Below are 14,752 nucleotides of genomic sequence, written 5' to 3' on the forward strand. Positions count from 1 at the left end.
TTTGAATCTTTCTCTTTCATCGGCTCGAGATTGGGCACAGAGGGGGCTCATTCCTGGAATTCAGGAGTTTATCCTGATTTCTTCACCCCATCTCCTGCTAATTGCTGCTTTCCCTGCCTCACCCACCCTGGGCTGCCCTGAATCCTCCCTAAAAAACCCATCCCGGAGCCGCACACAGAGATAAGCCGAGCCTGCCTCTAATGGGGCGAAAATCGATCATTCCGCTCTTATCAAGATTCCGATGATCAGATTAAAGCTTTTCCCATCAGGTGCGGCCTCTTCGGAGCTCGTTAACACCGAGCTTTTGTTCTTCAGCGCCTTCGACTTTCAGCTCTTCCCCGCCCCGAAACTCTGAGCGCTCTCAGGAGAAAGGGTTTGGACCTAGGACGAGCTTAAATCTCAAACCTAGCCCGAGTTGTCCTCTTGACCCACCAGGGGTCCAAGCAAAGAGCTTGGCAAAGGCAGAATTTTCCCCAGAACTCCCCAGTTCCCACAGCGAGGACGCTGCCCTTGAGAGATTGATTGAAAGGTTTGGAAGCTCCAGGAGGAGAGGATTTCCCGGGAAATCTTTTTGGTGGATGTTGATCCAGTTTAAAGCACTGTGGGGTTTCCTGGTGTTCAGTCCCCCTCTTAAATTCCGGGTTTTGCCTCATCTCTGAGCTCGAGCCTTCACTTGTTCCTTTTTAATTCCCTGACCTTGCCAGAAATTGAGGTGGAATTCCTCAGCTGGCACAGGATTTTGGCCAAAATGGGGAAAAGCGGAGCGTGGAACCCACCTCTGCTGCCCTCCCAACCATTTGGGATCACCTCCAGCTCTTGTCCGTGGCCATAAATCCCTCTTATCTTCCCCAAAACCCCGTGGAGCTGCATTTTATTTCCAGCAGCACCGGCAGCTCCTCTTCCAGCATTCCCTGGCAGACGATCCGTGGTCTCCAGATTGTCACCGGGATGTGAAGATGAGCTCCAAACCCAACATGTTCTTGCAGGAGGGTTCTGGGATCTTGCCAGGAATCAGCTGCTCGGTGGAGCTTTCCAAGGAATTTTAGCTCCTCGGTGGAACTCCAGGATCAGCAAATTGCGGCTCCTGCCGCTGGATCCGCTGGAGGACGCTTGGATGGGATCAGGGATAGCTGGGATGATTTAGATGTTGGAGCTCTTCTCTCTTTCCTGTTTCCCCGTCCCAGCTGTTTTTGGGGATCTTTATGGATTCACTGACCTGTTCCATAAAGAATAGCCAGAAGGGTTGATCCTGTTGGAAAAGGGTTCTGGGATGCAGGAGGTGCTCAGGAGGAGCAAACCCCAATCCTAACCCTGTGGAAGCTCTCTGCTTTCCCATCCCAAATTTATCAAATTCCCCTCCAGGAGGTTGTCAAAATTCCTACAAATTGGAGGAAACCTCCCTGTTTTGGGAAATGAACTCTCCAGTCACTAGAGAGGGTTTGGAGTCAGCCTGGAGCAGGGATGTGGGGCAGGACGGAAGGCTGGGAACAGGGAATTCCTGCGGCAGGGAACGGCTTCACTGCAGATGTCACGGGCATTGAAAATTCCTATAAATTGAGGAAAACCTCCCTGTTTTGGGAAATGAACTCTCCGGTCATTAGAGAGGGAATGAGGGAACGGAGTCAGCCTGGAGCAGGGATGTGGGGCAGGATGGACGGCTGGGAACAGGGAATTCCTGCGGCAGGGAACGGCTTCACTGCCGTTGTATTCGATGGCTCCGGCCTCGACCTCAGGTGGAGCTGGGAGATCAGAGCAGTTTACAAGGAATAAACAAAAGCAACTCCAAACTCCTCTCCTGCCCTCCTGGGACAGTTATCCTGGCCAGGCTGCTCCCGCTGCTCCTGATGTTGGAGAAGGAGCTGGGCCACCCCTGCTGGAGTCGGAGCTCCACAGTGGAATTTTCATCTGGAATCGCCTGCAGGTTCCTCACAGGAGTGACCCCGTTGCTCCCACCTCTGGCTGAGCAGGGTCTTTGCTCCGGGGTTTTGGTGGCAGATCCCGGTCTCTGCCCACCCCATGAGGGACGAACGTCATCCCTTGGGATTGGAGCTCCTGCTCTCCTGCTGGAACTCCCTTGGAAGGGGTGATGGGATCATTCCTGGCTCCTGCTCCGTGCTCCGCTGGTCACCCCATCCTGCTCTTGTTTTGGCCACCCAGCGGTGCCACCTCTGCCATTCCCTGTCCCAGCCTGGCTCTTCCCTCCATCCTTGTCCCACCTGATCCCATCTTGTCCTTGTCAACCTCTTCAATTCCCATTTCCACCCATGAAACGCCAGATTTTGGGAGTGTTGGTTCCGGGGTGAAAGGAGCTGTAATGAGGGCAAAACAAAGCTGATCTCAGGGATACTGCAGGCTCTGCTTTTATGGGATCTAATTCCAGCGGGAAGCTGGAATTCAGCATTCCTGTGCCTGCAAGGGATCCTGGTGGAGAAGGAAATGGGAATTGGAAACGACCAGGACACGGCCTTTAGGGTTTAGGTCAAGTCTGAGCAGAGCCCGGGGCCAGGAAGGAGATTCCCGGCGCAGGATCCGCAGGGGAAAGGTGGGACTCAGACTTTCCTTGGCATCATCCAGCTTGGCGCAGGAGAGCTCCAGACCTGTGTTCCTGCGGAGCCATCCCAAAATAGGCACAGCCGGCTCAAAAAAAAAAAAAAAAAGGCAAAGAAGGAATAAAATAAGAGCAATCCATGGGATTGCTGGGGAGACACCCAGAGATTCCAGGCGGGAGGAACGGCCCTGGTTTGTCTCAGTGTCCAAAGCTCCATCGCTCATTAACACACCGCAATTAATGCTCTGCCTCCGAGGCACGCAAGTGTTGAGCTCATTAGCACCGAGTGGAAAGGTCCGAGGCTTTCATATCGTTTGCGGGGGGATTAAGAACACAAAAGGGGCCATAAATTTACAGCCAAATATAAACCAGCTGCTGTGGGCTCGGCTGGGGGGAGGGAAGGATTGGGATTGGGATGGGGGAGAGGGCTGGAGGAGGAAGGAGGGATGGGAGGTGGCAGGAGTGGACCTTTCCTACAAAAAGCCCAGGTTGTTAAGAGGGGGTTTTTTTAGGGTTTTTAGGATATTTTTCTTCGTGTCCGTCTGACCTACTCCGTGTGCCTCGTAAATCCCACGGTGGAAAAGAAACCATCCCAATCCATCCGAGCCCGCTCCCAAAACAGGCTGGATTCCAGCTGCCATCACATCCGGCCCCTTCTCCGTGCCCTGGCAGCCTTAATCCATGGGCAAAAGCCTCTGGAGCAGGGAAAAGCTTCCATGGATGGAGGAGGGCTTCTGTTCCCAGTCTGGGGAGAGAATTCCTGGGCTGGGTTGGCTCCTTAACTTTAGACCAAGCAGTGCTGTCATCTCCAGGGCTGTAAATCCAGAGTAATTCCAAGGGATTAAAAAAAAAGCCAAGTGGAGGAGCTCCTGGCTAAAATACAAATTTGGTGGAATTTCACAGCGCCTTCCACCCCAAAATTCCCACGAGCTCCGAGCCCGCTCTGCTGGCGGAGCGGGATTGTGGCTGTGGGATACCCTGGGAGCTGAACATCCCTAAAGTTGGATTTTCCTCCTTCCCGTGCCATCCAGGGTGGGAGTTTTTGGGTGTCCTGGGAGGCACAGAGAAGGTGAAGCCCTTCCTTGGGCAGCAGCGCTCTGGGCTGGGTGGATCTGCAAGCCAGGCTCTACTTCCAAAGGGACGGGAAGCAAATCCCAGGGATGTCAGGGAGTCAGGATCCGTCCTCCACCATGGTTCCTTTGTTTTTTCCATCCATCCATCCATCCATCCATCTCCATCCCTCTGAGCAGCCCAAGGAACCTCCTCAGCTGGGGTTTGTAGCATCCCACTTATCCCTCTGGTGACAATGGAGCTCTCCATCACTTCCCAGCGGGAATTCCTTCCATGAAATCCCTCTCAGCTGCCGGTTCTTCAGCTTCCTTCTCCTTGAGGGGGGGCCTTAAGCTGGGATCACCCTGTGGGGTCATCCCAGCCCTTGTCACCTCTTCCCTGGAGGAGCTCTAATCCTCACCTGGTCTGCAGGAGCTCCTCAGGTGTTTGCTCATCCCGCAGAGCTCTTGCAATCCTCAGGATTTCCTTGGAGGAATCCCTTTTCCAAGCCTTTTTCCCGATTCCTGCCACAGGACCGTGCATGCTCCGGAAGGTGTTTTTATTCCTTCGGGATGAAGCGGCTGCACCATGGATTGGGAATTTCCCACCCATCGCCTCCTGAGTGTGGCCACCTCTTGCTCTGCTCTGTTCCCAGTTTCTGGAATTCTTGGCAGGACCGAGGACTGGTTTCTTTTTAAATCTGGCTTTGTCTGTAGGAGAGACCTGTCTCTGTTACTTAAATCCATAGCGATCCTTCCCTTTTGTCCTCTCTCCGTGCTCCAGGAAAATGCATCTGGTCAGTAAAAAATGGGAATTTTCTCATATTTCCAGCTTCCTTTGGCTACCTGGGAAAGCCGCTCTCCTCCTCTTTGTCTCCAGGGAAACTCCTGTGTCCACACCACCGTTGTGGGATTTGCTGTGTGCTCCATCACCAGCTGGGATAGCCCATCCCAGGGGTTGGAATTAGATGGTCTTTAAAGTCTCTTCCAACCCAAACCATTCCATGATTCTCTGAGGAATGCGAGCTCCGACCATGCCCGGCGGGTTTGCGGGATTCTCTTTCCCCACGGCTCCAGCCAAAGACTCCATCCACAGGCATCCCAGCTGGATCTTGGCCAACTGATCCCACCTTTCTGATCCCTTTTCTCCGGACACAGCTCCCATTTCTTTGCCATGACACCCATGGATGTGGGATCTTCCTCCCTCCTTGAGGAGAGCAAGGTGAATTTTATTCTCCTCGTTCTCTGTGAGGAAATAGGGAGAGGACACTTGGAGCAGCACTCCAGAGCTGATGAACCCCGGTGCCTTTTGGTGTCCCCAGAAATTGGGCTGAGAATCCAAAACTGCTGGATGGGATTTTGCTGGGGATGGAATTTTCTGGAGACCGAGGCAGTTTTGCAGAGGGAGCGCTGAGGCAGATCCTGCTCGGTCCTGGCTTTCCCCTACACCCCCTTTAACCTCTCAGCCTTAAAGGATTTGGGATTGAAAGTAGCTTTAAGGGGTTTGGGATTGAAATTAAAGCCTTAAAGGGTTTGGGATCGAGAGCCTCCCATGCCATGTGGGGGATTTGTAGGGAAGATTCTTGGACATGGAGATTTTTGAGTTGTGGGGAAATGCAGATCTTGGGCTTAATTTTATTCTGAACTTGACTGGAAATGCTGGAGTTTCTCACAATCCGGTTTTTTTTAAACATGGAAAATTCAGGGGTAGGGACAACCCTCAAAGGTGCATCCTGGCATGGCCCAAGGATCCGAAACGATCCTTGTATTTTTTTTCCAGCAGATTTTTTTGAGAATCATTTGGCAAAGGCACACCATTCCTTTCAGCCTGGAGGCTCCAGCTACTGTTCCCAGACTCCCTTTGGAGGCTGGAGCATCCACGAGGGCCTGGATTCCTCCAGGACGGAGCCTTCCATGTGCTCCATTTCCCAGAGAAAAAAGTGGAGAAAGGGAATCGGTTCTTTGCTGTGAGCAAAGGCCGGACCTTTTATAAACAGACCTCAGAGTGCCCAGGCAGGAGCGGGATTTTGTGGAATTTTCTCTCCTTTTTGTGGTGCCTTCCCAGACTTTTTGCTGTGTTTTCCCTCTGTTCACGCTCCCAGTACCAGGACGGCCTCTTGTCCGTGAACCTGCTCCAAAAACATCCTGGTTTACAAGGCTGCTGGAGCATGGGGATGGGCTCTGGAGAGGGGCAGACATCCAGGGTAATGTGGTGGGAGGACAGGGCTGGGACAAACACAGCCTGGTCTTTGGAAATGTGGGAAGAATTAGGGCGAATCCAGGTTGAGATGTTGCTTTGGATGCTTCCCGACATATCCTGTCAGCCAAACCTCTGGCAGGTGCCAGATTAGTTCCTGAAAACATTTCCAGGCTCTTCCTGCCTTGCTTTGGTTGGGCCAGCAGCTCTGGGCTGGATGGGGTGCAGGTGGCTGATCCCAAAATTTAAGTTTTCCTCCCGGAGGGGAGGAACGGAAAGCTCTGTTCCTTCTTTTGGGAGGATGGGCTCTGCAAATCATGGCTGGCAAAAGGCAGAGATGGGTGCTGGTGCTTGGAGTGGGAAGGGGAACATGGAAAACATCATCCCTCCCACCCCAACCATGCATGGGATCACTGTTGGAGCTCAGAGAATTCCCTCAAATTCCCTCTCCTCTTGGCCAAGGTTTAAGGATGGGGCTGGGGCATTCTCCAGCTGGGACTGGGGGCACTTTGCTGTCACATGGAGCTGGAGCTGAGGCACTGGGAAGACATTTTCTGCCTTTGGAAAACCATAAATCCTTAAATATCCTTTTTCCATGCGAGGCGGAACGGGAAGGTTCCAGCCAGGCTCGCTGCATGGTGGGGTCTCCTTCGGTGCGGGTGTGTGGTGCCAGTGAACGCCCTCGGATGGAGCAAATCCCCAGATTTGGCTCTTTTGGGACATATCCCAACCTGGAAAAACTGGGGGCTCTTCCCAGCATCCCCAAAAGTCCTGGCACTGCTGTGAGCCCTTGTGGCCGGGTGCCACCACAGCCGGGCTGTGCCATCTCAGGGTTAACAAAGCTGAGCTTAGAGATGATTTTGCCTCTTGGCAGCTCTGGAACAACTTTTTTTTGCCCTGATTCTCCTTGGCTTTGCCTGGATTCGCTCCTGGAGCAGCTGAGCCGCTCGGCTCGACTTCACTAGAGGGCGCAGGAATTTTAGGCTAGGAACGCGCTGGGGTTTGTCGGGGAAAGTTGGCTGCCTTCTCCTCCTTTTTAATCAACTGGAAAGATGCAGGGTTGAACTGGAGGTGACTGGAAGGGGATCCAGACTTGTGTCTGGCCGGGGAAGGATCTGCTGACATGTGGGATTAGGCGGTGTGAGCGCGGCGGCGGCGGCGGCCGGGACGGAGCAGCGTGGCCGGGGCTCGGGACGTGGTTGGGAGCTCCAGGGAGCAGCCAGCTGGAGGAGCCTCCTGGCACAAGGAGAGCTCCAAAAACTGCAGGGAAAGAAAAAAATCCCCCTCACCCCCCAGTGCTTACTGCTCCCCTTCGTCAGGCTGGGCAGGACTCTGTTGACCCCGTAGGGGTTTGGTCTTCTCTTCCCAAGGGTCCTCCTATCTGTTCACATCGATCCTTGGGACACGATGTTCCCTCTTGGGAGCCGGCCTTGATCCAGGGCTGTGGATCCAGCCCTCTCCACCACAGCAGCAGTTTTGGGACCAGAGGCACATCTGGGACTGCGTCCTTTTTTCAGGGAGCAGGGGCTCCCTGAGTGCTTCTCCCATGGGAGATGCCGGGGAAGGATGAGGCCAGGAGCCCCAAGGGCCACCTCCAGTGGGATGGTGGCTCCAAGCAGGGATGTAGACCCGGTGCTCCTAAAGCAGAGGTTGTCCCCTCGTTGGCCCTGCTTCCAGCTGGGGAAACTGAGGCATGGGAAGTGTTGGGGGCCATTCACTGGGAGCCTCTGTCCTTACTCCAAGCTCCTCAGCGTGGATGAAGGGCAGATGAGAGCTGGATGGGGAGACGGTGGGGTACCGTTGCCGGCCCCACCCAGGTGGTCTTGTCCCATCCCTGTGGAACAGCTCAGGGATGCCGGCTCTGCATCGAGCTTCAGTGTCCTGCTCACGGACCAGGGAACCAACCCTTTCCCCCTCCCTTCCCACCTTCCCCACGCAGCCGAGTGTCTCAGCTTTACCCCCTCCAGCTTCTCTTGCCCGAGCAGCTGCTTTTTCCAGCAGAAAATGCCTGAACATCGCAGCCTTTCCAGGCTCCCAAGCCGCTCTGGATGCAGGCAGGAGGCGGCCGCAGCCGCCCCGTCCCGCGCCCTCGCCGTGCTCTCGCTCCCTGCTGTTCATTCATTCATTCATTGATTCCTCCTCTCATTCATTCATGCTTCGGCTCCGTGCGGCCATCCAGGGATGGCTCCTTGTCTCCAGGCCGATCCGCTTGGATTTTCTTCCCTATCCATCCTCCCATCCCAGGATTTCTATGCGGAGCTCCGCGCTGTGCCCGCCGTGTGCCGAGTTTAACTCGGGGCTCAACCCAGGGCATTGTGAAGCGGCTCTTGTGGAGCCTCCGGAGCCTCCTGCCCGGAGCTGCGAGGGGACAGAGGTGTTTTTTCACCAAACAAACTCCCAGGGAACGCCGGGCATTAGCAATGAGGGGTCACAGCCAGGAAAATATTACCTTTCCCTTGGAGTGCTGACTGCGGAGGAAATTCTCACATTTACAGCTCCGGCGAGCCCGGCGCTCATGGAAAAGAGGGGGCGGCTTTGATTTCGCTCCTCTCGGTGGGTTGATAGCTTGGCAGCCCCCCCACCTCGCCTCCATTCCCGCCGGGAAGCGGCCACCGGTGGAGGCTCCGGCGCGCAGCTCCCTCCTTGGAATCCTGCTTTAATTGGATTTTCCTGGAGGCCTGCGGTGCGTGTGCGTCCTGCCCCATGCGTGTGTGTAGGTTAATAAAAAATAAACAAACAGCACTTTCCCCCCTTTTTCGGGGAGGGATGCGGCGGGAACGCCGAATGAAAGCGCTGCTGTGCCGAGAAGGGACATTCCTGGCATTGCTGAGCTCCTCGCGCGGGCCCGGGCCCAAATTGGAGGAAAAAAATTGGAGTAAGGAGCCGTTAGCGTGGGGGACCTGGGGAGGCCCAGTCCTGCTCACTGTTTACTCGCAGAGCTTAAATTAATGCTGGCTGCTGACATCAGGAATTTTTTTTTTCCTGGTTTCCCAAGGAAATGAGCCGAGGGCGATCGTGGCCTCTGCGTACGTGCAGAGGCTCTTCCCCACTTGAACCCCTGTCGGAGTTCAGCCAGGTTCCACACAGATCCTAAAGGCTCCAAAATAACTATTTTGCTTCATTTTACATGCATTTACAAAAAAAAAAAAGGTGGTGGAGAGGTGGGAGGAATTGTCAGTTCTTCCCGCTGGGAGAGTTGTGCTTTCCCATTGTGTTTGCCTGTGCACCCACGTTGGACACTGGAGGATCCCTGTGGAAAAGGTGTGTTATTAACATCCAGACCTTGGGATGAACATAACTGGGATCTGTCAGACACGGAAAGCTGGCTCTGTCCCTCCTGCCACACACGGGATGGAGGAATTCCTCCCATCCCTGCTTTGCTCCGTTATTCCCCGTCACTTGCGATGGTCGTGGTGGGAATCTCGGGAGGAGCTGATGTCTCTGGCAGCTTTTTTAGGAATTGGTGATTCTGGATGAAGAGTTTGGAATGGTGACAACTCCGTGTAGGACACGTGATGATGACCTTGGAGAAGGCCAAGGGTGTTGGGGCCGTGGAGAAACCTCTCCTTGTTGTCTTTTGTAGGTTTTCTCCAAGATTTTCAGCCATGAGGCTCTGGAGAGTTATCTCCCCAAGATCCAGCTGGTGATCAAGGACACCCTTCGGGCCTGGAGCAGCAACCCCGAGTCCATCAACGTGTACCACGAGACGCAGAAGCTCACGTTCCGCATGGCCATCCGCGTCCTGCTGGGATTCCGCATCCCGGACGAGGAGCTCGGCCGGCTCTTCGAGGTCTACCAGCAGTTCGTGGAGAACGTCTTCTCCTTGCCCATGGATCTGCCCTTCAGCGGCTACAGGAGGGTGAGATCTGGGTTGGGTTCTCCACCCTGATAGCACCTATTCATTAACGGGCAGCGATTATTCCACACCTTTCCCGGTTCTCAGGGGGATTTCTCATCCTCTGACCTCAAGGAGCCCATTTTGGGCCACTATTCCCGATTTAGCGGAGAGCACAGAGGAAGATCCATTCCTTGGTGATTAGAGTGGTTTGATAACAGAAAATAGTTAGGACTTCCCAAATTGAATTCATATTTTTCCTCGCTCGGCAATTTTCCTTTGTTTTTTTAGTTCGTGGGACCCTTCTCCTTTTCATTCCCTCTTGTCCTCAGAGTGAAACAGGTCCTTGTAATTCCAAGAACTAAAACAGGGCCTTGTAATTCCCAGTACTAAGACAGATCCTTACAATTCCTGGAGTATTCCAGGTTTTTTGATGAATGATGCAAAAAGAAAACATAACAAAAAAGAGACATAAAATCCTATTTTTTTCCCGTGGGGAATTCTGATAACAGAAATACAAGGGTCCCAAATTTAGTTTTGTGACATCCCTGTGGATTTATTTTTTATTGTTATTTGCCCATGGGAATGACTCCATCCCCTCGCAGTCCGGAATCATTCCCAGCAGCAGGTTAGCCCCGAGCAGCTGCACTCCCGTAGGAATTGCTTTACTGGGACCAGGTGATCAAATTGCTCGGGAAGAGGATTCTTTGGGATGAATGGGCCTTCCTTTGAGAGCCGATTTTCCCAGGGATTTCCATACATCCCAGGAGGAGCCAGGGGCTGTGAACCGGTGCCGGACAGGGGCTCCCAGCCCAGACCCGTCATTTACACCTAGGTGTTGATTACTCTGCCTGTGATCTCCCCCACTCCGGCTTTACTCCTCCTGCCCAGGGGACACCTCCAACACCTTCACACCCCTCTTTGAGCCTCTGCTTTTATGACTTGGACCTGTCCTGAGCACGTCTGCAGCTCCTGGGATGGGCAAGGTGCTGCTGGTGGTGTGGTCTGACCGCTTCCTGCTCCACAGGGAATCCGAGCCCGGGAGACGCTGCAGAAGGGGCTGGAAAAAGCCATCCAGGAGAAGCTGCAGAACACGCAGGGCAAGGACTACGCCGACGCCCTGGACATCCTGATCGAGAGTGGGAAGGAGCACGGCAAGGAGCTGACCATGCAGGAGCTGAAGGTAAAGCTCTTCCCTGGGGTCTCCTTGTGATTGTTCTGCTCAGGGCAGCGCCTTCCTGAAGGAAAAAGTGTGGGATAGCCCAAGGAGGAATTTCTGGGGCAGACCTGGGATGAGCGGTGAGAGCTGGGGGACCACGATGTGTTGGTGGATCCTGGTCTGGTGGATCCGAACCAGTTGCTTTATCTATTTGCTGATTGTGCCCAGCCCTTTCTACAAAGCATTCCACGGAATCGTTAAGCTTGGAAAAGGCCTCCAAGATCATCAAATCCCACCTCCATCCCCACTAAACCATACCACAGAGTGCCACATCCACTCATTTTATTAACACTTTCAGGGATGGTGACTCCACCGCTGTCCTGGGCAGCCTCTTCCAACGCTTGGCCCCTCTTCCAGGAAAGAAATTTTCCCTGATGGCCGACATGAACCTCCCTGGTCACAACGGAAGCTTTCAACCTTGATCAGCTTCATCCCTTGACCCTTCCACTTTTCCTGGTGCCTCCTTTGCAGGGCACAGGAGCCCTTCAGCAGGTTCTTATCTGCAGCTGGGTCATGGCAGGTCAGGAGCCATCTCCTGGGTTTTTTGTCCTGCCTCTCTGATCCTCGGAGGCTCTGTGGGAAGCTCCCTGTGGCGGCTGTCCCAGCAGTGACCTTCCAGTTAAATGTGACCAAGCTGTGGCTGCCCCACCCCTGGAGGTGTCCAAGGCTGTTTACAATGGACACAAACTCTGCCCCAATTTCCCTCATCCATCCTGGCTGCTGGGAAATCACCAGGGAGAATCCATCTTCCTCCAACATCTCCCTTTGTAGGTCACATTCCAGTTTTCCCTCTCCCAGCTTTGTGATGTGACCCCTCCTCAGGTCACTTGGCCCCTTTGGAGCTTAAATCTTTGGAGCAGCTCTTTTGGGCAGCTATTGTGGCTGCCCCATCCCTGGGAGCATCCGAGGCCAGGTTGGACAGGGCTTGGAGCAACCTGGGATAGTGGGAGGTGTCCTTGGGGTTGGAACAAGATGATCTTTAAGTTCTCTCCCAACCCAAACCATTCCACGGTCCCAAGGCCAGGATGGAAAGTTTTGGGGAGAAAAACACCCCATGGCACCTTGACGTGCTGAGGTTGGTGCCCTCTCTGTCTCACCCCTTTGTCTCACCCTGGCTCTTCTCCTGTCCCCCAGGACGGCACCCTGGAGCTCATCTTTGCCGCCTACGCCACCACGGCCAGCGCCAGCACCTCCCTGATCATGCAGCTCCTCAAACACCCGCGGGTGCTGGAGAAGCTGCGGGAGGAGCTGCGGAGCAAAGGGATCCTCCACAACGGCTGCATCTGCGAGGGCTCCCTGCGCCTGGACAACATCAATGGCCTCTACTACCTGGACTGTGTCATCAAGGAGGTGCTCCGGCTCTTCACCCCCATCTCAGGGGGGTACCGGACGGTGCTGCAGACCTTCGAGTTGGATGTGAGTAGTGCTGCAGCCTGAGCTCCCCAAAACAGCCAAGCTCGCTTGAGCCTGGCTTAGAGGAGAGCTCCGAGGGGGTAAATGAAGTCCTGCCTAATGAAGTCCTTCTCCCAGGCAACCAGTGACAGGATAAAGGGACACAGCTTTAAGCTGCACCAGGGGAAGTTTAGGCTGGGTATTAGGAAAAAAATTCTTCCCAGAAAGAGTGGCTGGGTGCTGGAATGGGCTGCCCAGGGAGGTGGTGGAGTCACCGTCCCTGGAGGGGCTTGAGCAAAGCCTGGATGTGGCACTCAGTGCCGTGGCTTAGCTGGTGTTAGGTCACAGGTTGGACTTGATGATCTCAAAGGCTTTTCCAGCCTAATTAATTCTGTGGCTCTGGTGATGGGATTTGCTCCGGATGCAGCGGAGTGATGGGATGTGGAGCAAGGGATGCACTGGGGCTGTCAAAGAGCAGACGGGTGTGATGCTTCAAAGGCCAGCTCGTGACAGTGACGCCAAATTCTGAGCTGGGGTGTGACAGGGGAAAGGTTTACGGCAAAGGGCATCTCCAGGCGGCCGGATGACAGGCGGATTAGTCACCGCCATGGCTGGAATTTCCTCCCAGCAAAACAAAATCTCGGGAGCTGCCTTGTCACTGTAAATCCTCCTAATGCAATGGTTTGAGTCAGAGACCTTTTAAAGTGCTCAGGGGATGATAAATCCACCCCACTTCTCATCGCCCGGGCGCTGACGTGGGTGTTGGGTGTGTGGTGCTGACAGGCAGCAGGGTGTGGGATGCTCTGGGATGCTGTGGGGTCCTCTGGGATGCTCTGGGAAGGGCTGGCTGGTGTGTGGGACATGGCACAGCACGGGAGAAGCTGCTTCCCCTGCTCAGCACCACGGGGTTCCTGGTAGGCAGCTCCTGCCAGTGACCACAAAGCAAATAAAGGGATGGGTCATCCCACGAATCCTTGGGATAGAGGGAGGAGTAAAGCCAGGATTCCCATCTCTCTGTGCTGTGCTCTCTGCTTTTCCTTTGAATCTGCATCACACTCAAGTGATAAACCCAAAAGAAATGGGAATAAGCAGGGAAAACTCCGAGGGTGGTGAGGCCTGGCAGAAACTGCCCAGGGATTGTGGGTGCCACATCCCTGGAGTGTCCAAGGTTGGATGGGGCTTGGGGCACACTGGGATAGTGGAAGATGTCCCTGCCCATGCCAGGGGGTGGGACAGGATGGGTTTAAGGTCCCTCCCAACCCAAACCATTCCACAATTCCATGAAAACAAAATTCCTTTATCTCATTCCCCTGCTCCCTCTCCCTCTCCAGCAGGATTGACCGACTCTGTTCTTCTCCCCACCCCTTCCCACCTCTCCGCAGGGTTTCCAAATCCCCAAGGGCTGGAGTGTGATGTACAGCATCCGGGACACCCACGACACTGCTCCCGTCTTCAAGGACGTGGACGTCTTCGATCCCGACCGCTTCGGGCAGGGCCGGAGTGAAGACAAGGACGGCAGGTTCCACTACCTCCCCTTCGGAGGAGGCGTACGGACCTGCCTGGGGAAGCACCTGGCCAAGCTTTTCCTCAAGGCTCTGGCCATCGAGCTGGCCAGCACCAGCCGCTTCGAGCTCGCCACCAGGACTTTCCCCAAAATCACCCTGGTGCCCGTGGTCCACCCGGTTGACGGACTCAAGGTCAAATTCTTCGGACTGGATTCCAACCAGAACGAGATCCTGACGGGGACAGATGCCATGCTGGGGGCCACCGTGTAAAGCCCGCGCCGGTGGCACCAGGGACGGGCGGCCGGGGGACGCAGGGGTGGGGTGGGGGCGAGGGGATGGACAGGAGGGGAGGAGAGAGGGATGAGGAGCTTCTCCACGGCGCTCACCTCCAGATCGGGACTGCTTTTCCAGCAGGGAAGCTGCCGGAAGTACACAGTATCTAAATATTATAAATATATATATATATATATATATATAAATATCTATAAAACACTTCTGCTGCGAGGAGGAGAAGGCCCGACTGCGGGAAAGGCTTTGGAATCAGCCGAGGATCTGAGGTCTGGTGTCCCGGGGCAGCTCTGGGGTGACCTCTGACCTATTTTTTTTTTAACAGTGTTAAATTAGCTGGTGATAACAGTGTTTTTATGGTTTTTGAGGTTTTATTTTGGTTTTTTTTTTTTCATTTGTTTGGTTGTGTTGTTTGTTCCGGGGCGTTGGAGCCTTTCCTTGGCCAGGGGGACACAACGCTGCCCACTCCCAGCCCCTCTCCCGCTGGTGCCGGGGCAGGCTGGGGAGGAGGAGGGGTCGTTTTGCTTTCCCAAAAACCCCTCCTGTGGTGTCTTGTCCGGGCTGAGTCATCCCCGAGGCCTCGGGTGAGGCAGATTTGCATTTTCCAAGATGTTTTGGGGCTCTGGGGGGGGGGATGCCCTTTTTTGCTCTCGTTGAATTTCCTGCTGCTGCTACACGGCCTGTGAGCATCCCCTCCACCACAGCCCCTCGCCAGTCCT

The 14,752-nt window shown here is 54.5% G+C and overlaps 1 protein-coding gene across 1 annotated transcript in view; it reads left to right on the plus strand.

The window, feature by feature from the left end:
• The window catches only part of LOC103617752 (cytochrome P450 26B1), a gene marked incomplete at its 5' end in the record, with an annotated part of 16,679 nt that extends 2,511 nt beyond the window's left edge, over positions 1-14,168 (plus strand). The window contains 4 exons of the mRNA XM_017737372.1: positions 9,378-9,653; positions 10,657-10,812; positions 11,983-12,264; positions 13,623-14,168. Coding sequence (XP_017592861.1) covers positions 9,378-9,653; positions 10,657-10,812; positions 11,983-12,264; positions 13,623-14,015 — 1,107 coding nt within the window. The remainder of the gene's footprint in view (positions 1-9,377; positions 9,654-10,656; positions 10,813-11,982; positions 12,265-13,622) is intronic.
• Positions 14,169-14,752: the final 584 nt, after the last annotated feature.

Source organism: Corvus brachyrhynchos, unplaced genomic scaffold (genome assembly GCF_000691975.1).
Source record: "Corvus brachyrhynchos isolate BGI_N302 unplaced genomic scaffold, ASM69197v1 scaffold85, whole genome shotgun sequence".
Taxonomy (NCBI): Eukaryota; Metazoa; Chordata; class Aves; order Passeriformes; family Corvidae; genus Corvus; species Corvus brachyrhynchos.